General features: G+C 49.8%; 1 protein-coding gene across 1 annotated transcript in view; it reads left to right on the forward strand.

Annotated features, from left to right (window-relative positions):
- The window catches only part of CFDP1 (craniofacial development protein 1), a 62708-nt gene extending 44893 nt beyond the window's left edge, over window positions 1-17815 (forward strand). Inside the window, exons 6-7 of the mRNA XM_033069968.2 lie at window positions 12158-12316; window positions 17074-17815. Coding sequence (XP_032925859.1) covers window positions 12158-12316; window positions 17074-17164 — 250 coding nt within the window. The 3' untranslated portion in view covers window positions 17165-17815. The remainder of the gene's footprint in view (window positions 1-12157; window positions 12317-17073) is intronic.
- The last annotated feature ends 4262 nt before the right edge of the window (window positions 17816-22077 follow it).

The following is a 22077-nucleotide window of genomic DNA, read 5'->3' on the forward strand; positions in this document are numbered from 1 at the left end:
GGAGGTGGCCTTGCCAGCCTCAGATATTTAAAACACTTCAGTCAAGCACTGGAAGAAAAACAGAAGATATTCTTATTTTTTCCTCTTAAGTACATTTTGGGCTCTCTGCACTGTCCTCTGGTTCATTAGTAAGCTTTTCTGCAGCCTTAGAAAGTTGTTGAAACAACAGAGAAAAGTTCTTGTTGAGAAGAAGAGTGCATCCTTTCATCACTTGATTTTCTATTGTCTGTTCTCTCCTGGCTGGACATGATGTTTTATATGGGAAACATCTTTAAGACTTTTAGGGTATTTCTCCTCTTACCCCTGGAATACCTTCTTTGATTTGAATCGTTGGGCCAGCTCTTCATCCAGGCTGGAACAGGAGAAGGTAATTGTGATGGATCCCCCAGTGATATTACCCTTCCCAAAAGCAATTAAATGTGATCAAGCCCTCATTTATGTTTTATGACTGCTTGTAGCAGTGCCCAAACATTTATGGTCCCACATGCTGCCAGGCCAGGCTTTCCAGTGGAAGATAACTGGAAGATTATATTTATTGTATTGGTGAACTTGCACAGCACTGCAAAGCAGCTGCTCCACTGGCCTCTAGCTTGTTGCTTGTTGTAGTGATGCATTTGTGCTATGCTGCCCTGATTCTCCTTCACCCTCACTTAATTTCCTGGGAGCTTTCCCCTCTCCTAGGCTGCTGAGCTTTATGAACATTTGCCAGTGGAAGGCAGTGTATTTGTTTTAATAAGATCTATTCTTAAAGCTGTCAGATTAATTGCTGAACTAGGAGGGGGTCCCTCCCTGCCTCTGTCCTGCCATTCTCACCTCATTTTGATCAAAGCTTTGCTTTGATCTGATACAGTGGGAAGCTAACCAGGACTAAACACTAAGGCTGTCTAGGAGCCACAGAGACAGACAAGGGACTCTGCAGTGCTGGGGGGACACTGGGAGTTGTTTTGTCAAGGGTGACTGGGGTGTTGGATCCTCCTTGCATGGTGCACTGTGCTGTAAAGAGCGACCTGGGAATCACACCAGCTGCTCCGCCATCCACACTCATTCACTTTGAAATCCCTTTAGCACTGGAACAATTCCATTAGCAGGACTTCTTAGGCCTGATTTGGAGGGGTTTCTCCGCCGATTAAAACTAAGTCTGCACACCAGTGTGGAGAGCTTGTCATAACCAGGACATTCCCTGCGTACCTCGGGGCTACTTGCAGCTGAAGTCTTGAACAAAAGATCTGCTGTTAGACAAAGGAGGAAGGATGAGCCTCTGAAGAGAGGAAGAACTTCTCTCTTTGCCAGCAGTTTTTTTCTAACTGTTCTTCGTTTAAGGATTGGTCACCAATTAATCCATGTCATTTTGCAGACAAAGCTGTTAACATATTTAAGGTTGCATAGTGAAATAACTTCAGTGCTGTTGGTTCTAGCAGCTCTTAATGTTCTCAAACAAATGCCTTTTAAGATAAAAATGGCCTGTGCTTGATCCCAGCCCAGAGTTGTGGTCGTTACTCTTTTATTTGAAATGGCTCAACTGAACCCAGTGAAGTCAGTGAAAGCTGCAAGTGTTTGAAAATCAAGTCACACTTATTTCCATGGCTAAATATGGGCGTAATGCAGGGTGTTACTCTGAAATGCTTCAGTGTGTGACCCAAGTCGGAATCCAGCAAATGTGCTGTGTGCTACAGGCACCACCTGCAGTAGCTTCTGACAGCTTTCAAGTCATCAGCCTGTTGGACCTGGGTACCAAACACATCCTGCCCTCTCACTTTTAATTTTTGCTCTTACCTGCTGTTGGGGTGTGAGATACCTCACAGCCATGTAGGAGTGCAGGCAGCTTGAATATGTGTGTATTTCTGCTGATTTCATTGGGTCAGAAGTGAGAATGGTAGAATCAGGACGCCTTCCTCCCCCACCCGTGTGCCTCCCACACAGTGTGGACTGTTAGAGCTTTATAAGAGGCATTTCTTGCCGCTCTCAGTGGCAGCCCTAAGATACAAAATTAAATATAGCCCACCACCTTGGAGTGGGGTAGGTGCACTGGTTCTGTGCTGATGTAGCAAAGTCCATCTGAAACTGGCACATTTATTATCCTTAAATGTTTGAAGAACTTAAGAGGAATGTAAAATATATATGGAGAACATGCGTGAGACTTTTTCAATAAAATTAATTAATACAAGCAGTGCTTTGCAAATTCAGTTTAGTCCATGTGGGAACAGTTTGGAGAGTTCTGTTGCATGTATGCAGTCCTCCAGTGGCAAGAGCAGGTCTGGTTTGTATTGTGTGAATGCCCTGGGTGGAGGATAGCTCACATGAGGAGTGACTGCAGCTTCCAGCTGGGAAGGGGCAGCTCCATCAGCATTTGGCTGCAGCTGCAGTGCTGTGTGTAACAGGGGCGTAGCTTTGGCTGTAGACCAAGCCCAAGTTACAGGTCCTTACCCATCAGCTGAGCATCACACAGGGCTGGTGAGTGCTGGCCTGGAGTCCTTAATGTCTTCATAGTATCAGAAGTTATTTGAATGCTACAGCTCTTTCAATTAAGCTCCCGTTGAACTCCATGCACAGATATTATAATATAATTGGCTGGCCTGCTGGAAGTGCATTAGGAGAGTCTGCTGTGAAACAGCCTCTGTCTGTGCTCCAGGCTGGAGGGGAGCCAGAGCGAGCCCTGGGCTCTGCACAATGTGATACTGATTAGGAGGGTGTGAGATTTTGTTTTTGCTAAAATAGTTCTGCCAGTACAGCCCGGAGGGCAGCTGCAGTTACACTGGTACAGAGGGGGCCTTATGCTGCTCTGAATTGTCCCTGGCTCTGGGGTGAGGATGCTGCTGGGATGCCCTTATCCTGCAGTAACAGCCTGTGCTGAGGGCTGCCCAGCTCCAGAAGCGCAGCTTTACTTTGTTGATATCCACCCCATAGCAACTTTGTCTCAAAGGCCCAAGGGAAATATTTTGCTTCCTCTGGCTGTTAGGAAGTGGGTTCTCCATGGCAGCAGTCCATTCACAAAGGGTTTGGTCCTGAGCAGGAAACCCTGGTCCAATCCCTAATGAACCCTTCCTGCTGATAAGAGAACCTGCGGGTCAGGGGCTCTGCCTGAGCCAGTCAGCTCCCCAAGAACTGATGTACTTTTTGCTGAGCACATCCTTCAGAGCCTGTAAAATGAGACTCAGGCACTCCAGAGAAGTAGGTGCAGACTTAGATGCCACAGAATGGGACTTGGCTGAGGAAAGGCTAGCTCTGGCAGAGCTGTGCACCTGTGATATTGCTGCTGCTGCTCTTCCCTGCTCAGCAAGTTTGCCTCTTACTGTACATGGAGACCCAATAATGGTTTTATTATGGGAATAACTGTATTCATGTGTGCAGTATTATGTGTATTTACACCTGACTTATCCCCCAGTTTGGGGAGTGGACTGGAAAATAAGGTGCTGTCCAGTTTTGGAGCAAGGAAGCTCTTAGATCTCTTTTTCCAGCTTTGCACTTTGGAAAAGTCTATCCAGTACAGTCCATGACGTGAAGATAAGGTGAAGGATTTCTGTATCTTGGAGAGTACACTGGAAAAGAAGTTACTGGCTGGTATCTCTGCTGGCAGCCCATGGCATGGTGCTCTGCAAGCCTCTTAACCAGCTGCTGTGTCAGTTTTGCTGTTCAAAAGCTGGTTCCATTACACTTATTTCCTTCCTCTAGGTGAGGTGCACTCTGCCAGCATTGCACAACTTCTAAAGTCACACCGAAACTCACTGTGCTGGATTAATAACAAATCCAGCGATAAACCTGGAATACTGGAGCACTGCCCTTGGTCAGGCAATGCTTGCTGCTGTTGCTGGGAATTGGGAGTGGCGTGTTTTTTTCCCCTGTGACAAATCTTTGTTCCCCCACTGGCTATATTTAGACACAAATACATCCAGAATCAACTTGTGCCCATGGCAAGCTGTGCTACTGCCTGCAGCAACTCTCACCAGGGCAACATCACGTGGGCTTTTATTCTGTCACATCTGCCCTTGCCTCTCCACATTGATGGAAAATGCATCATCTCAGCCAGGCTTCGATTGCTGGGCTGCTGGGATGGAGTGGTCTGACTGTCCTTGCCTGATGGTGCCTTTTATCCCCATCTTAAGCTTTTCAACATAGAACCTGGCTGTGGGAAGGAAAGCTATCACTCTCCCTTCTGGAGAGGTTACACCTTCTCTTCTGTCTATCTGTCACGTTACTATTTGAACATTAGCGTGCTTTAGTTGTGATCCTCTTCAGGGATTATCTCCTTGACTCAATGGAGTCAGTGTCAAAGACTTCCTATGAGTAGAAAGAAGCTGTGAACATCACTGCTCAGGTAGGAGTCTCCACCATGAGACTGTCTGAGGTCTCAGGGAGTATGGGGTGACATTAGAAATCAGAAAAGACCTGGGGCTCAGCTTACCTCTTGAGATTGCAAAAGAAGTGATGACAAAGCAACTTAGGGTTAGCCTGGGTTGGCAAGCCTGAACAAAAGCCTGAGAAAAGTTAACTTACATTATCAGCTCCTGTTAAGACTCCCATTTCCTTGTTCCTTTTAAGTACTTGAGGCTGGTCCTGCTACAGTCAGACCATGCTCCTTTTGCAGGTGTGCAGTCAGAGCATTTTCACCAGGACTCCTGTCAGCAAAGCCCTCCATGCAGCAAAGTCAGTATGCCTTGGTCTGCTGGCAGGATCACAGGCAGCTGCTCTGCTGCACCCTGTAGCACCATGAAATGGGTTTTGTCCCAGCCATGGCTGATTTTCCACAGTGGTTTCATGCATGTTGCTCTTCAGAGTGCAGGAAGTTCGACAGCCCTCACTCCAAGGATACAACCCTGCATCAAAAATCTCCAATACTCCTAGAGCACTTCAGGCAGGTTCTTTGGCTCAGTCCATGTGTGCTTTAGGGTGTAAATGCTACCAGCTCAGCAAGTGGAGCATGTGGACAGGCACTAGTGGGTTGGCAGTGAGTTCCTTGAGCTGTGCCACCCTGGCTGGGTGATGGGAATCCATCAGTCCTCTCCCTGCCAGCCTGCCTTGGGCAGTGCCCTCCTAATGGGATCATCGCCAACCCTCCAGCACCATCCACCCTGCTTTTATCTTCATTTCCTCCTTGCTTGCTTTTTTTTTTTTTTTTTTTTCCTCCTGGGATTTCAATGTTTGTTTATTTGGTGTTAAGGAGGCTTTCTTGTTTGCTTTTTTAAATACCTGTTGTGACAGGCAGAGCTGAGAGCAAGCCAGGTTGCTCTCTGCATCCACCCGAGAGGCTCTTTTGGGAAACAATGCCAAGTAGGGGCAGGAGGAGAAAGTAGAAATGCAGTTGGGTTTTTCCTGGAAGACTTTCTGTCTTTGGCTGGTTGTGAGGGGTGAGAAGAGCTGGTCAGTTTTAGGTTCTGAAGAGCAAGACCTGTTATATCATTCTGGGGAAGGTTTCTGCAAGCTGACAATACCAGACACTGTCGTTCTGCTGCTGTCTGCACCATCCAGCCAAACCATCCTGACCTTAAGGAGCTGACAGCACTGCGCTTGCCTTCCTGACATGTGCCACTCTTGTTCCCTGCCAGCATTTTCACCCCTCTGTTGAGGAAGATGGTCTGGGAGTGAACAGCAGAAGCTGGCACATGGGCACCAGCCTGCTCTCTGCATGCATCCCTCTCGTGCAGTGTCTCTCACACCCTTGCACGCAGAAGGAAGGACAGCAGGGCGGGTGATCCATGGTGCTCTGGGCAGGAATCTTCCACTTTATTAAAATGAAAGTATTTACTGGCTGCATCAGCTGCCCAGCTGTGGTTAGTTTGCATGAGAACCATTTCCTGCTGTTAAGGAAACTATTCAGCTTTACAGCAGATTGTGGAAGGAAGAGATACTACAATGTCCAAAATCCTCTCTTTGCTGAGTGGGCAAGTTTCTCACCTGAATCTCTGCCATCAAAGCACTTGGGGTGACAGGAACAGAACTGCCATTGCTGTGCTGCAAGTAAATATCACAAGTTCCAGTTAGGAAGGGAAGGGAGGGGAGGGCAGGAGAGGGACAGCGGGAGAGCCAGGGCTGGGTAGTCACAATAGTGCTTTAAGGGCTTTGGGGCCTGAGATACCATCTTTACTTAGTGACATCTGCTTGCCAGCACCCTGTGCTGGTAGTGGGGACTGACATGCTGCTCAGCACTGCAGGGAACCAGCAGAGAAGTGGTTTGTGTTGTATTGTGTATTTGAATTGAGTTCTGCTTGAAGAAGTTCTGCCATGCTGGAGATCTGGGAATGGATACCTCCTGCTTGTTCCCTTCTGCCAGACATCATAAATACACTTGCCCTTTCAGAAGTCTCATCTAACAAACAACAAAAACTGTCCATCCAAGTTCTGAACTTTGCTTGGAAGTGGATTTTTACAGGTTATAGGTGCAACCTTCCTTTTGAAATGGTAATTGGTAAAGGTGATCTCTGATAATCCGCTTCCAAGGGCTAGGGCAGAAGACATGGGGGCTTTCCTGGTCTTGCAAGATTTCCTACTGATGAAATCATGTCATCTCTGTGAGTCCACATTTATTTCTGCAGAAGGAAAGATTGCTCTGCAGTGCCTCATGGAGAGTCACCAGATGTTTTGGATGGATGCTGGAATGTGATGGAGTGTCCAGCACTAAATTTTCTCTGCTCTGGGAGGTTCAAAACCCTGCAATCAGGCCAGAGAAGTTGCCCCACTCTTTTGTCTTATTTCCTCTACCCCGTAGCTGCAAGGTGTGTGGGATGCTTAGGTGAATCAGCATAATCTAAAAAAATACTCTTCTTGATTCAAGTCTTGCAGCAGCTGCTTTGTCAGAAGACCCTCACTGACAGAACAGGTAATTTGCCACTGTTTGATTGGGGCTCAGGGGGCTTGTTTTCATTAGTGAGGGAAAAACAAGCAACTCCTTTGTGATCTGCATGCATCAGTGACTATCCTCTTCTGTGTGTTTGCTCACACTATTTCCCCAAAATGTGGCATAACAAGAAGAGGGGTGAGGGAGCACTGAAGTGTTAACTAAGAATCATTAATACCCTGTTTCATGTTCAGTGTTTTTTTTCTTACAAATTGAGCTCTTCTTGAAAGTATTGATACATGACAGAAGTTGGGCCTTCCTGGTATAGAAGTTGTTATCCAAGCAAGGAGGGTACAAGGCAGATGGAGAAGCTGCACAGGGTCTGTGGTCTGTGGAGCCAGCAGAAACAGAGCAGCAGAGGGTTTGTGATCCCCAAGGGTGGAGGTCAGGCTAAAGCTGGGGACACTGCTGGCTCCTTGTCCAGCATTTAAGTGTCCTTTGGGCTCAGTTTGTTCATTGGTGTCAGATGTGATCTGTCAGCTCCTGCAGTCTGACTCAGGCTGTCCCTGCCTGCTTCTGGCCAGTTACCTTGATATTCTTAGGCCAACTGGTGCTGGTTCAGCTGTTAAATAGTCTCCATAGGTATTTCACAAAGATAGGAGGTGCTTTCCCTAGCGTTCCTCTTCAACAGCTGCAGCATGGCTGTTGTGGATAGGAGAGGCTGATTTGCAAAGACATCCAAGATCCTCTGTGTCAAGGGAAACGTGAGGGCAAGCAGAACAAGCAGCACAGAGCTCTGCCTCTGGTTAGCAGGAATGTTCTGCATGGATGAAGGAAGAAGGTAGCTTGGCAGCAGTGGAGCAGACAGATAACTCTGAATCACAGGTTCAACATGAGTCACTGCTGTCACATGGTTGTGAAGAAGGCACACATCACAGGGGCTGTGTAAGGAGCTTCGTGCTTCTCAAGGCATCTGAAGCATTCTCCCTCCTCCCAGTGCTGGTAAATCCCTCACTCCTGCTATTCCTGTTTTGGATGCTGCATTTTGAGGAGAGGGCCAATAGCCGAAAGTCCATGGAGAGCAGTGAGAGTGGTCAGAGCGCTGGAGACTATAAGGAATGAGAAAAGCTTGAAAAGACCTGGGATTGTTTAGTCTAGGAAAGAACAAGCTGGAGGGGGGGCAATGTGAAAAGCTTTCAAAGACATAAAAGGCTGCTGCAAAAAGTGAGGGAGTGATCTGTTCTTGGCTATTAGGAAGAAGATACCAAGTCATAGGCTGAACGAGGAAATTTAGTCATTGGGGAAGACTTACATAAGTGAAAGGCTGATGAAGTACTGAAACCTCAGTGCCTGTGGGATTGCTGTCAGGAGACCTTCAGAGCACCCCTCTCTGGATGGGTGGGAGAGGAACTTACGTTGCTTTGGCTGGTGGGATGCACTATGAGACCTTTGTAATCATGTTCCCAATTGCTGGAAGATTGTTTTCTAAAGCTTGTGATGAAGTCTGCCTCTTTTAAACAGGCATACATTACAAGACATCAGGGATTACATGTGGCAGTGACACTCTAACACTGCTATAGCAGCAATTTTCCAAGCTCCTGGTCAGGCTGCAGGCTTGCACCAAGACTGGGGGGAAGTATCAGTGTTAAGGACAGGGATGCAGAGTGTCCCACCTATGGGGGGACAGCAAGGGAGCCCACGGCTTGCTGCTTGTCCCTGTGTATGACCATGCCAGATGATGCATAGGCATAGTCCTTGTCCTGATGACGTTAGATGGTGCAGGGGAATTCCCCCACCAAGGCAGAGCTCCCCAGCTTTTTTTTTTTTTTTACTGGTTCGGAGGCAGACTTTGGCTGTGCTTTTTAATTGAGAAAATTCAGAGCATATCTTTGTGTCCTAAATAGGCGATTGTCCTGATCCTCATCCCTGGGATCCATTATGTCTTAGCAAATTACTTTCTCTCTTTTAAATGCCTTAGTGATTAAAGATGCCACAGCAGATACCCTTAATGAGTACAAAAAGGGTAATAATTCCTCTTGTTGGCACTGAATGCAATTAATCAGGCCCCTTTACTTGCTTTTTAAACAGATGAGGCATTTAAGGCCAAGCAAGTTTTTAATTGGACTTTAATGTTTCTCATTTACTTCATTTTGGCACAAGCGTAGGAATTCCCACCCCCAGGTTTGCTGGATTTATTCAGGGTGATAAAAGGCTCAGCATGGAATGAAGACTCAGCAGCAGACTCAAACATGTCCTTCAGCCTGTGCCTGGCCCCATTGCCTGGCCCAGGCTTGGTCCTGCTGCAGCAGCACAGAATTGTCTGGACAGGAGCAGAACCAGGTTATGCAGCCCAGAGCCAGTTTCCAGTGTGGGGCTGACATTGGATATTAATAATATTTCTGGACTAGTCATCAACACAAGGGTGCAACATAGCCTGCCCTTTTTTGTCAGATTTCCTTGTATTGAAGGAACTCTTGACTTGTGAGTATTCTTGTGATTATATGGATGCCCTTGATGGAGGTCCATATCATAGCCCAGACTCCGTAGCTTCAAACAAGGGGTGAATTATATATTTTAAGCAATATTCCTGAGATCCATGACCAAGAGGACATAGAGAGGCCTTGAGCACCATTACAGATGGATGTGTGCATCCAGATGTTGTTGATTTGTGCCAGGAATTGCCATGGAACAAAAGATACATCCTAAGCAGCCCTCATCTAATTTCCAACTCCCTGAAGCCAGCACGACCTCTTTATTCCACCTCTGGCCATGAACCATCTTGCCTTTGGTTCCCTTCCCCCCCATCTATCCTCCACTGTGGTTTGGGGACAGCAGTGGCCTGTCAGCAGGTCTCAGTCTGTGTTTCATGCAGAGACCTGCTCAGCAGCCCAGGTTGGCCGATTGCCCCTGTCCCAACTCAGCTCTTCCCCACCAGCAGCCAACAGCCCAAGGTTCAGCCAAAAAGGATCAGTCTCAGCATGTGTGAGCCTGCCTCTGAGCCTGCTTGTCACTCTGCAGGGCAGATTTCTCTAACACCCAGGAAAGATCCCAGAACTTTCAGTTGGGTTTTTCCAGGTGTGGCTGTGTCCTTTCCAGTCAGACCTGTCTGTATTTCAACTGACAGTGACTGTGGACTTCCACCCACAGAAAGGTCAGTGGATGCAGATGAGCTGTGGGTGTCCTTGGATAGGTGAGATGGCTCTTGGGTCATTGAGGTTTTTTGCCCCAAAAAAATATTTAGGAGAAATCTAGGGACAAAAGGACAACACCCTCAATTTCTACATCCCTGCTTTTCCCACTTCAAAGGTAGGAAAATCTTAAGCCCAAGTGTGTCTAGAAAGTTAAGTGTATTCAGAGAAATGTGTTATTAAATACCTTGTGTTAATTTAAACACCTTCTGCCTGCCAGGCTTGGGGCAGAGGAGCTTTGCCAGCTCTATCAGCCATAGCACTTCCCTAGATGTGGGAACCAAGTCTCTCCAATTTTATCTTGTGCTGAGAACACGTTTGCCCATTTTGTCCCCTTAGACCACTTTCCTGCTACCTGCAGATAAGGATACCTGGAGCCATCATGCCTTGAAAAATGAGGGAGAATTGGAAGCTGAGCAAGGATCAAGGTTTTATTGTGTGATCATGGTGTGAAGGGCTGTAGACATCTTGATGAGGCATTCAGGGATAAGGGCAAATTAAGGAGCATCCAGCTTGTTCTGTGTCCCCACAGAGTGCTGGCTGTTGGCCTGTGCTCCAGCCATGGGCAGGGGCTGAAGGAAATAAGAGGGCCAGGTCGTAGGACATTTCTGCTCCTCTGGCTGGTGTTGAGGAGGGGCAGGCAGCCTTGTCCCATTGCTATGGAGCCTGCCAAGATGTCCTTCATCCCAAATATATCTATGTGAGGAAGCTGCAACCCCAAGTGACTCTAGCCAGCCATTCTTTCATTGAGAGTCTTCTGGCTGAGGTTTACAGAGTTGTCATTTTCTTTGATTTAATTCCATATAAACTGCAGAATTATTTTCCTTCAGAGGCTTGCAAATTACGGAAGCATAAACCATGCTAATGATCCGATAAGGACAACTTTGGAAATGTTCCCAAGAACGGCTACCCCTGGGCAGGAGTGTCTCAGAGAGCACTGATAGAGAGCAATTTGCCATGCTCACCTGGCTGCCTTCCTTGGGCCCCCCTTCCCAAATTCCTTCATCTCTTAGGAACGAGAGTAATTTCCTCTCTGGCTTCTTGCAGAGGCAAAGGCCCTGCAGACCTGAAGTTATCTCTGGAATGTGTGTAAACACGAGTTCAATGGGATGTTGTTTGCCCCCCATTCCTGAGGGGTTTAAGAAGGGTTAATACAAGTTTGTTTTACGGGTTCCTATCCCTGAGAATTGTCTTCCTTAGAGGGCAGCTTGGCTGACCCAAGCCCCTGTGTGTGCATTTCCCAGCATAAAGGGGAGATTCAGGGGCCCCACCATGCGGGTGGGATTTCACTCCTCAGAACAAGGGATGAAAGACCAAAGTGGTCTTCCTGCCAAACAGGGACCCAGGAGATGGTATAGGATCACAGTGCATGTGCACTGGGACTGAGTGTGCAGCTAACAGGATTTAGGTGGTGCTTGGACAGAAACAAATCAGGAGAAGGGTGGGAGTTAGGGGCAGTTCTGTGCTCCCATCTTCAAAGAGCATTGAAACGTAAGCAGGGGGACAAAACCTTAGAAGTGATGTATGGACTGGGGCTAAATGCATTTCAATGAGAGGCATAAGGAACTCTTATCTGTTTGCATAAAAATAATTCAGATGTAAGTTCATTAGTGGTGTACAAGTACGTCACTAACGAGACTCGCCTGGAGACCAAAGTGTTCTTGGATTTAGAATAAGAAGCAGCAACCAGAACCTAAAACTAGAGAAAATCAAGCTTTAATACCAATGAAATGGTTAATTCCTAGATGTGTTGTCAGCGCTGGTGACGCACTGAGACTGGATGCCTTCCAGAAAACAACACTTTAACTGAAGACAAAGAACCAGACTTAGCACAGAGGTGATCAGTGGAATGGCTTGGCCTGGTATATACAAGGGGTCAAACTAGATGATTTAATGATCTCTTTTGGCCTGAAAGCTCTCTGTTCTCTTAAGAAGATAAATGAAAAAGCCCTTTCACAAAAACTAAGCACTTGAGATATGTGTGTAATGAACTCTGCTGCTTCCAGGGGAACGGCAGAGCAGGATCTGCAGGAAGCGTGACCTTGCCGCCTGCAGGCTGCCTGAAGTTGGTGGCCATCTGTTTGGTGGCAGTGGCTCACCACCACTGAGGCCAGCACTCTCACATGTAACGTTTCTCAGCTCTGTTTTTAATTGCCATCTCCCTGCATTTAACCAACATTTGCTCCTTAATCTCCGCCAGGCTAAAGAGGCCAAGTGGTATGAGTAGCCTCCTGGGGAAGATCGGTGCCAAAAAGCAGAAGATGAGCACACTGGAGAAATCTAAACTGGACTGGGAGAACTTCAAAGAGGAGGAGGGGATTGTGGAGGAGCTGGCAATCCATAACCGAGGGAAAGACGGGTAAGAGGGACTTTACCTAATAATAGTCCAGAATTTTCCCACTATTTCCTTTACATGTGGGAAGCCCATTGCTGGCTACAGAGTTCAAACTCCCATGGGATTTCTTAAAGATTTATTCTAAGGATACATAAAGCCAGTAAGTGCTGTAAACATCACAGGGAGACAGGTAAGTCTGCAAACACCTATCACTTTCTGCTAACAACCTTGTGAGTTCTCTAAGTCCAGCCAATGTCTGGCTTTATCATCTCTTCTGCTTGTGGCACAGAGCATGAACTGGTCTAATGCAGCGTCCCTGTGAGGAAACACAGTTACCTTTGTCCTGGGTGTTTTTTCAGTTTGGGAGGGTTTTGCTCTGTTCTTCAAATGACATGTTTCAGTCCTTCCTCCTGCATAAGGATTTGTGTAAACCCAGAACAGCTGGCAAGGTGTGTTGATTATGGCAGCACTGGGCGTTGGTTGTGTGCGTCAAGCAATGTTCACTCCAATGAAGTTAATGGAAGTATCATAAAAGTAAATGGCAATGCTGTAAATAAAACAGAAAGTTAATAACATGCACTGCAGGGAGTGATAATGAGATCAGAAGCAGCATTTCCACTACAAGTGCTTTGCTACGCTCTGGGAAAACATAACCAGCTTAGTGGACAGCTTGTAAAATGTAGATTTTATTATAAGCTGTTCTTTAACTCTGCAGGAAAAACTCAAAAACTTCTGCATTCCAACAGATAGGTTTTGCTGTTTTAAACAGATACTTTATAACTGTCAAACTATCAAATAGGTATTTTCAGTTTGGTCTTGTACCCTTCCACAACACACCTTCTCCATCAAATCTCCCCTGATCTGTTTCTGGTCACATGCCCTTGAAAAAGCAGACCAATTCAGTAGGAGTGCTGGAGAGGGGCAGCTGTTCCTCTGAGATCCCTGAAGTCCAAGGAGGTGAATGATTTACACCACACACAGGTGTGGCAGAGCAGTATTTGTGTCATCTCTTGTGTGCCCAAACCCCACTACATCGACTGTTCTTGGCCAGTGCTGTTTCCTGTCCCACCCCATCCAAGCAGGACAGCTTGCTCTTCATGCCTGGCAGACCTTTCCAAAGACACTCACGTGATCGTCCTTGAAGGCTAAAGAAGGGATCAGCACATGGAAAAGACGAGCAAAGCACAGCAGCAATTTTAAGAGCATCTTTAATCTTGAACAGCTTTGAGTTTTGCTGCCTGTCATATCCCAGGCTAGAAAATCTGCTGAGCTCTTGGCAATCGGTTTTTGTCATTAAACAAATGAGGAACATAATGCCAGGATAACTTTAGACACTCCTTACGAATATGTTTATACTAGTCAGGCATATAGTGTGAGGGGATCAACTGAGTATCTGCTCACTGGGAATTACTTCCGCCTTCAAGGTAAAGGGAGAAGTGAGGAGCACTGATGGAGGAGCAGCCCACTGCATTTCTGCTTACAGGCCACCTCAGTGTGAAGGGTGCAGTACCCTCACAGAGCAGCCATCCTGCCTGGCGGGCAGGTCACATAGACACAGCTGCTGCCGGCCTCAGGTCATTTCACAGGAGCCTGTTGTCCCTTCTGCAGCTGCCTCTTCTCCTTTAATAATGTCAACTGTGCTCACCCTTCTGTGGGCAATCATTTACACATCTCTATAAAAATTGTAATGAGCTGTTGTTAACCCTTCAACCCAGGCAGGCAAGAGTGGGGCGCTGCCTTTAATCCCTAGTGCAGTTAGAAACCTCTGCTCCCCACGTGTCCTGCTGTGTGATTGTAAATGTCTGCCTGACAAGGAAAGCTACAGCCCATTCCTGGAGATGTTTGCTTGATGCACTTACAGAGATGGTCCATGCAGGCATACATGCTCGCCCAGAACACAGCAACCAGTGGAGCAGTGGGGCTGTGGCATCTTTCTGCTGCCAGTGCCAGTTATCATACAACCACAGCCTAGGCCTAGAATTCCTGAGACAGAGGGGACATGTACTGCCCCATGGCTCTGTCCTCCCTTGCCTCTCATTTTCCACCCCTTGTACCCCCAGCCCCCATCCAGTGATTTGCATTTCCTTAGGAGTAGAATCTGGGTTTTTACAGCCTGGCAGTATCAGGTCCTGAGGGCCTGTCCTGGATTTGACAGGAGGGGCTGGAGTAAGGAGCAGAGGCAGCTATCCCCTTTGCTGTTCATCTCTCTGATGTGCTTTATAAATGGAAATGTGTAGTGGCCTCTTAATTGGGCCACCTTTGTAGGGCAGCCCCATGGGGGAGCAGCCAGCCCCCACTCCTGCAGCGGGTGACTGATGGTGACTGACAGGGGACAGGCAGCACCAGAGACCCTCCCCAGAGCAGCTTGCAGCTGCCCTTGTTAGCAGAGACAGCCTTGCTCCCAATGGATTTACTTTGCTCTGCTGTGGATCACAGCTGCCTTGTTTCCAGGCAGGTTGATAATTTACAGGAAGGTATTGATTCAGGTAGCAAAGGTTATTTAGACAAGCACAGGACGGGTGTTTGTGCCTCGCTCGTGCACTTTGCACCGTGTTTGGTGGTGCCTTGCTGTCAGAGCTGGCTGAGCCCAGAGAGAGCTGCAGCTCCAGCACAGGCTTCAGAGCATGGAGGGGCTCATGCCGACCCTGCAGCTTCCCTGCTCACGTCCATCTGCACTCCAACCCCTGCGTGCTGGCAGCACGAGCCAGCCAGGCCCAGGTAGTGCCTGAGGGTTCTGCTCTGGTACCTACAGCACTTTGCTGTGGCCAGCCAAGGACAACGCCATGGGATGACGTCGCAGCTCCTCCTCCATGCAGCGCTGCTGGCTGCAGCTGTGAGACCGCATTCCTGGTTCATGATCCATATCGATCCCCCAGGAGCCAGGCCCTGCCCACCAGAGAGGCACAGCAGTCAGGCAGGAAGAGGAGAAGAAAGAGACTGACCCCTTGCTGGGTTTGATAGATGGGTGTCACCGAACAGCCAAAAGAGCTTCAGATTCAGTTGCTGCCCAGGCCATTGGGGTCTTCCCAGATCAACAGCAGTAACTCCTGTCCTTGTCTTCCCAGCTGGGGTTTTGGTTGGTGTTTAGCAGTGGAGGGGGAGAAAACCACACGCCCAGCAATATGACACTGAGCACATACAGCATGACCCCTCAGCTTCCTTCCTGTGGCCTCTCTGAGCCCAGCCCCAGAAGCCAGTCACCTCCCTGTGCACAGGGATGAAGGGAAGCGACACTCCCCTGCCTGCCTTTCCTGAACCAGTGTGGGGAGGGGGCCTCAGTGCACAGCCCTCCTCCAACATGAAGGGCAGGGGCCACAAAAATGCCTCCTGCCAGCCAGCTCTTTGCCTGCAGTGTGCCGTGCTGGTCCCTGCCCCTCGCAGCCGGCGGAGATGAGCTGACCCAGTTGTGTCAGCACGAGACGGGCTGGAGCTGCGATGGGAATGGGGTGGCAGCAGGGACTCACGGGACTGTTCACCCGCTTGGGGGAATCACTTGCTGAAATGAATCTGGATTAATTCATTTCCAGTGATGGGCAGGAGTGTCAGGGCTGTCCCTTGCAGCAAGGACAAAGGCTCCCTGCTGGGAACACATTCAGTACAGGTTCAATAGTTGTAGCATAAAGAATTGCAGAATCACAGAATGGTTCAAGTTGGAAGGGAACTTTAAGTGCCAACTAATCCAACCCCCAGCATTGAGCAGGGATTCTTTATCTAGATCAGATTGCTTAGAGCCCCATCCATCCTGACCTTGCAGGGACCTCATATCACCAAATATTCATCTGTCTCAGACTACTGGTAGGAGAGGCCTTCAGCTTTCCTATGCAGGTCTTGGGCACTTTCATGCACACTGCCAGCCACCCAGCAGCCTGGAAAACCTGCAGAGCCTGAGATGCTCATCTCCTCTTAGGCTTTGGTCTTGCTTTCAAGCAGTGGGCTGCTGTGGTGAACAGGAAAAGCAGTGACTGACAGAACAGCCAAATTCAGTGGTTCTCCACACGATTTTAATGACCTTGTCATGGCAGTCCAGTGTTTGCCACCCTGGAACAAAGGCAAAACAGTTGTGATGATTCAATTACAGCTCCTGTTTTGAATTGCAATTTTGCTCCTTCTGTAGGTTAATTAGTAGCACAGCCCTGGGCTGTCTGTGGCAAGGGTTTGCAGCAAAGTACATTAAAATTCAGCTGCATGCCATTAATGAGCAGCAAGGTGCTTTTCCAGGCGCAGGCGTGCCTTCTTCCTCACAGCACTCAGGTGCCATGCTGAGGGGCAGCACTAAATATTCAGTGGTGGTTAGAAGCTGGTCTGTGGTTGGGAAACCCCTGGCCTGCATCCCTGAGCTGCTGCAGGCTTGCTGGGTGATCCTTTTTGCATCCCCAATGCTCCCTGTGCCTGTATTGTGGGCCTGTCAGCTTGTACTGAAGGTACTGGTTGGGTTTGAGATGCTTGGCTGGGTGGTGCCAAGGCCTGCTCTGATCCCCTTCAAGGTGTCTGTGGAGGACATTTCTCAGCTGTAGGAGAAGAACTGGAACCAGAATCAGCCAGTTCAGTTCTCTAGCCTGTGTGACCACCAGACCTCTGAGAGTCCCACAGATGACAGCCAGCAGGCCACAGAGCAGTTTTGGTGTCCATAGGAGATGTTCAGTGGAGTGATCAGTTCATGGAAAGAGAAGGAGGCAGACAGATGGTGCTTTCCCTCCCTGCTCATCCCTTCAGGTGTGGTTTGCCCCAGGCTGGGGGCCACACAGGCTGCAGCTCACATCCTCTGCCTCTGCTCCCTGTAGGTACATCGAGAGGAAAGCGTTCCTGGAGCGCGTGGATCACAGGCAGTTCGAAATCGAACGCGACATCAGACTGAGCAGGATGAAGCCCTGACGTGCTGGGGGTGGCCGTGGGGGATCTTGCTCCCTTCTGTGCCCCAGGGCTGGCTGGGGGCTGCTGGCCACCAACGACCACCAATCACAGAAACTGTTCTCTACCCAAGACTCGGCCTGTATGTCTCAACATACAGGGTTTTCCTTTTACTGTAATAGTTTGGTGAGGGTATTTGTCAATGGACAGAAGGCTCTTTGAGGGTTAAATGGCCCAGCAGCTGATTGAAGACACTGGTGTAATTCTGGCAAAAACTTTGCAAGGGTGGTGTCACCCATCCTTTACCAATCCCAGGTGCTTCTGGCAGCAGGAGGAGCCACCAAAGCTGGGAGAGTACTGGCATGTTTGGTGGTGAGCGTGGAGCTGCGGGAAGGTTTTATGGCTGCTGTGCATATGCAAGCTGTGGGCTGGAGCCCTTCTGCCTGCTCTGCCAGCCCCGCAGCACTCCCTGCCCCTCCGCCCTCTGCTCCTGTCCAGACAAAGCCAAACTGTCTGTACTTGTTTGTGGGGTCTGATGATGCTGGGGGGGTGGGTTAAGCAAGCTGGTGAAGAAATCCTTCCTTGTTCACGCTGTCAAGAAGATGGGAGCAGCTGCAGCAGGCAGGAAGGGCCAGAATCTGAGTGTTCATGTGAATAAAGTATTCCATCCCAACACTCTTGCGTGCTGGCAGTGTGGTTTATGTGGGAAGCAGAGGACAAAGAAATTAAGGATCACATATAGTAAGGAGTGTCTGACAGGAGTCATGAAGCCCTCTCTTAGAGGTGCCTGGTGTGTGCCCTGATAACAGCCTGGGGGTCAGAGCAAGTGCTTGAATTGCTTTCCCTCATTGCTGGGGCTGGTGGTGCAATGAAACCCAGAATTGTGAGTGACAAGGTCAGTGTAGTCCCATAGCAGGGCTGCAGGAGTAAGGAAACCCATCCAAAGCATGGCCACGCAGGGACAATCATAAAGAGCAGCTGTCTGGGAGGGCAGGCCAAGGAGCCTGGGTGTGGAACGAGGAGCTGGAGACCAGTAACGTACCGTCATCCCAGCCATTCCTGCTGGCCTGGCTCTGCTGGGGTTGGGCAGCTCCCAATGTCTGGCTGTGCACATCCTTGGAGGAGAGGTGCTCACCAGCATTTCCCCACAGGATGCTCTGGGCCCGCTTGGTGGGGCAGCCTGTGCTGGTGCTGTGCTGGGGGAAAGCAGCACAAGCCCAATCCTTCCTGCCCACAGGGTGAGCGATGCTGTCACTGCCCATGGCCCCTTGCCTGTGGCTCTGAGCACAGTCTAAGCTCATGTGTCTGCTGCTGAGTCAGCCCCTGCTCTGTGGCCTGCAGGATAGACAGAACAAAACACCACATGCTCAGGGGAGCTGCAGCCTTTGGCGCCCTGTTCTGTACAGAATCAGCTGTAATGGACCTGCTTGAACAAGCCTGAAATTGGACAGAAACAAAACAATGGAGTGATGACATGTTTTCATCTCCAAACGCTTCCAAGCCAGATGCTGTTCTGGCTTAATTGCAAAAACAACCAGAGTCCTTGTGCAGGGCACTGTTGTGGGGAGATCTCAGCTTGGGGCTCCTGAATGGCCCTGGCAGGACCTCACTGTGGGCTGTGGAGCCAGGCAGGTGCTGCTGTAGTAATTGGGCTGCTCTCCTACACAGAACAGTAGTGTTGGACTACCTCCAGCGCCTTCTCTCCTAATGTGCTGACCTGCCCTCCTTACAGGGTCCCTCCCAACAGGGACCCCCAAGACAGCCCAGGTTTGTTTTGCTGCAGGTCCCCAAAGATGGTTGGATGCCGAGGCAGCCACAAGCAGGGCTGGGAGGGCTGGGCCTGCTGTGAGGGCTGAGCAGGCAGCCAGGGAAATGATCTGCCTATTGCTCTGTTGTTGAGAGAAAAGGGAATATTTGGGAAGATTTCTGCCCTGTGCTGGACAGCAGCAGGGAAGGGTCATGTCACCCATGCACAGGTTGGGACCCCGTGGCATCTGGCTTCTGGAGGCTGCCAACCAAAATCTTTGCTGCAGTGTGAGTATATCCCTGCTGCATTCTAGGACCCCCTCTGCTCCAGCAGCTGAGCAGCACTAAGTAGGCAAAAAATGGAAAATAATTTTGCGCATTGTGTGATAAGCAAGAGCAGAATGGAAATGCAACAGGTGCCCTTGGAGATCCCAAAGGCCAGAGGCACCAAACCCAGCCTTGTGTTTGAAAGCATTAAAGAGCTCCAGGCTGTGTCCATTGTGAGTCCTGTAGCTGCATTTGGCTATGGATGGCCTGGGGTGGCTTTGGATTCACATGCACCCTAACAGTGTGTTAGAGGGATGTGGCCAGCACACCCTCCCCTGGCATGCTGGTGAACTGGGAAAATTGATGACTCCCAGTTTATGGGATCCTGCCTGCCAGCCCCAGCTATGCTCTTCAGAAACCCTCCACATTCTTTTCTTCTCTTCAGCTGAACAAATGTGGAAAATCTTGAAATCTTGGAAGCAACCTGACCTGCTGGAAAAGTGCAGTGTAATGGCAGCGTCTGGGAGCCTTGACTCTCCTCTCTGCTGGGCTCCCCAGCTCGTGGCAGCATGGTGTGCCCAGCTCAGCTTGAGGATGCTGGGCTGCAGTGCCAGCTCCTGGCCCAGCAAGTTGGGACAGGCTTGGCGGGATGGCCGGGAGGCAGCCTCCAGCCTGGGCTGATTCCTGGCTTCCTCCGCGCTCCCAAGTGTCCCGCGTTTTTGCTGGGTTGGATCATGTATTCCTCACCTCTCTTTCCTGAAGACGAGGAGTGATTTACAGGTCTCCAGAAAACACAGCTTGGCTGCTTTGGAAGGGAAAAAAAACCCAACCAAAACTCCTCTCTGTTTCTATTTCCATTGCCCAGTCACCTTCCCATGAAGGGGGGTGGCCCCAGGACCTGCCAGCCCTCAGCGTCCCCACCAGCCCTTGATGTCCCCAGCAGCCCTGCACTTTCTGTGAGGAGCAATGTTCTCAAATGTGGGTCCATCTTTTGAGACATTGCCACCTTGAGCGGTCTTCTCTGGGAAGCTCATGTGTTCTCCATGGGTTGGGAGCCACCCTAGGGATTGCTTGGGGTAATTTTGGCCCTATAAGGAATCCCTCATGGCCAGGGCATCACCTCACCCCGAGGAGCTCCCCCTTCCCTGGCTGCCTGAAGGGGCCCCTTGTGCAGCTGAGCCCCAAACAAGGCTCCAATTGTATCCGTGTGTCCTGATGGTCCGGCCTTCTGCCGCAGCATCCGTGTGCTGGGACCATGGTAAAACCAGCTGTATCCAACCCACACCCATAGGCTCAGCTTTAATGATCTGCTGGGGTTTGTGGGGACTGTTAGGGCCACAGGAATCGTGACAGGGAGGTAACATTGTGCATTTAAAGCTGCTTCAGTGAAAAGGACACGGCAATCAATATTGGCTCTCAGCATGGGAGGAGGTTGAATCCTGGCTGGTTGGGGGTGCATCCCATAGCCCCAGGCTGTCCCAAGGACCACAATGGGATTCATGGACAGAGCTGCCATGGGGCAAAGAGTGGCAGCTGGGAGAAGGAGGGACCAGGGCGTGGAGCTGACTTTAGGAGCATCTCCCTGCAGCCAGGGCAGCAGTTTCCCGAGGGGCAGAACCTGGTGCCTGGAAGGTGATGCTGGCAGCATCATATCCTCTTTTCCAAGATGTTGTTTTCAGCCTCTTCCCACCTGTCCTTCAGAGCAAGGTCCCGCCCAGCAGTACAGAGGGATTCTGTTTGCAGTGGGGAGTGATGGAGTGGCCTGTGGGTCTCCCACCCCATTTGAGGGTCTCCACCCTGGGGCATCCTTGTGCTGGTGGTGGGTGCTGGCACTGACATTTGAAACTCAGCTGATGGCACAGCCAGCCCTTCCTGCCATCAGCCCTTCCCACTCCCAGCAGTGAGCCTCAGCCGGGGGCGAGGATCAGCGCCAGCCCTCGCTGGGAGATGAATGGGGAGACAAACAGAGCAGCTACTGTTGGGGCAGCCTGAGGCCTGCAGTCCGCCTTGGCTTTGCTGGAGATGAGGGGGTGTCCTGCCACCCTGCTCTTCGGAAAGGCAAGCAGCCTCTCCCAGAATCTTCTCTCCACAGCTAAGAACCAACCCAGTGCCACAGAGAAGCACAGGGATAAATCCTGGTTGTGATCCTGTTGGGTCCCGTGATAGTACAAGCCAAGAGAAATGTCCTCATTATTTCCAGAATATTGAAGTCTAATAAATCCTGTCCTGCCTTATAGGATTTATTTCTTCATTCATTGCTAGGAGACTCAGTCCTGTGTAATCCTATTGCTGCTCCAGGAGGTGGGGAGTGGCTTTCTGAAGCACAGACCGGGCAGGGCTGTGGGCAGGAGCAGGAAGCCCCAGCCAAAGCTGCTGGTCCCAGCACACATCCCAGTGCCAGCCCATCTCCTGGTATGCCCCACTATCCCAGAGCTGTGCTCTTGTGTTTTGTTCACCAAAATGGATGTCATCCAGTGGTTGGGGCATAGCTGGGCCAATGGGACAATAATTGGCTGCTAGCCAATTAATATGGCATGGCACAGCCTGTTCCCCCTGTCCATTGTACATCTGCCATGCTGCCCCATATCTCACTTTGGAGTCCTACACCTTCTCATACCATGTCCAGCAGGAAAAGCTGCAGAAAGCCAGGAATAGGCAGGCCCAGCACAGCCAGTCGCCTGCAGCCACAGCAGCATCCTGCCTGTGCAGAGCCAGCCGTGCCTGGCTCACCATACACCAGGGACTCTCCAGAAGACAATGATGGACACGTGAATATGGCTGGAAATTTTGCCACTGAAGTGTTTTCCATAGCAACTGTTGCTGGGGCAACCTGCATCCCAAGGAGCATCCATCCCGAAACACCCATTCCTGTGTCCAGTGGAGCTGGCAGGGAATCACAGCATGGGACTGGTGGGACCCTCACT

The sequence above is a fragment of the Catharus ustulatus genome, chromosome 11, assembly GCF_009819885.2.
Source record: "Catharus ustulatus isolate bCatUst1 chromosome 11, bCatUst1.pri.v2, whole genome shotgun sequence".
Taxonomy (NCBI): Eukaryota; Metazoa; Chordata; class Aves; order Passeriformes; family Turdidae; genus Catharus; species Catharus ustulatus.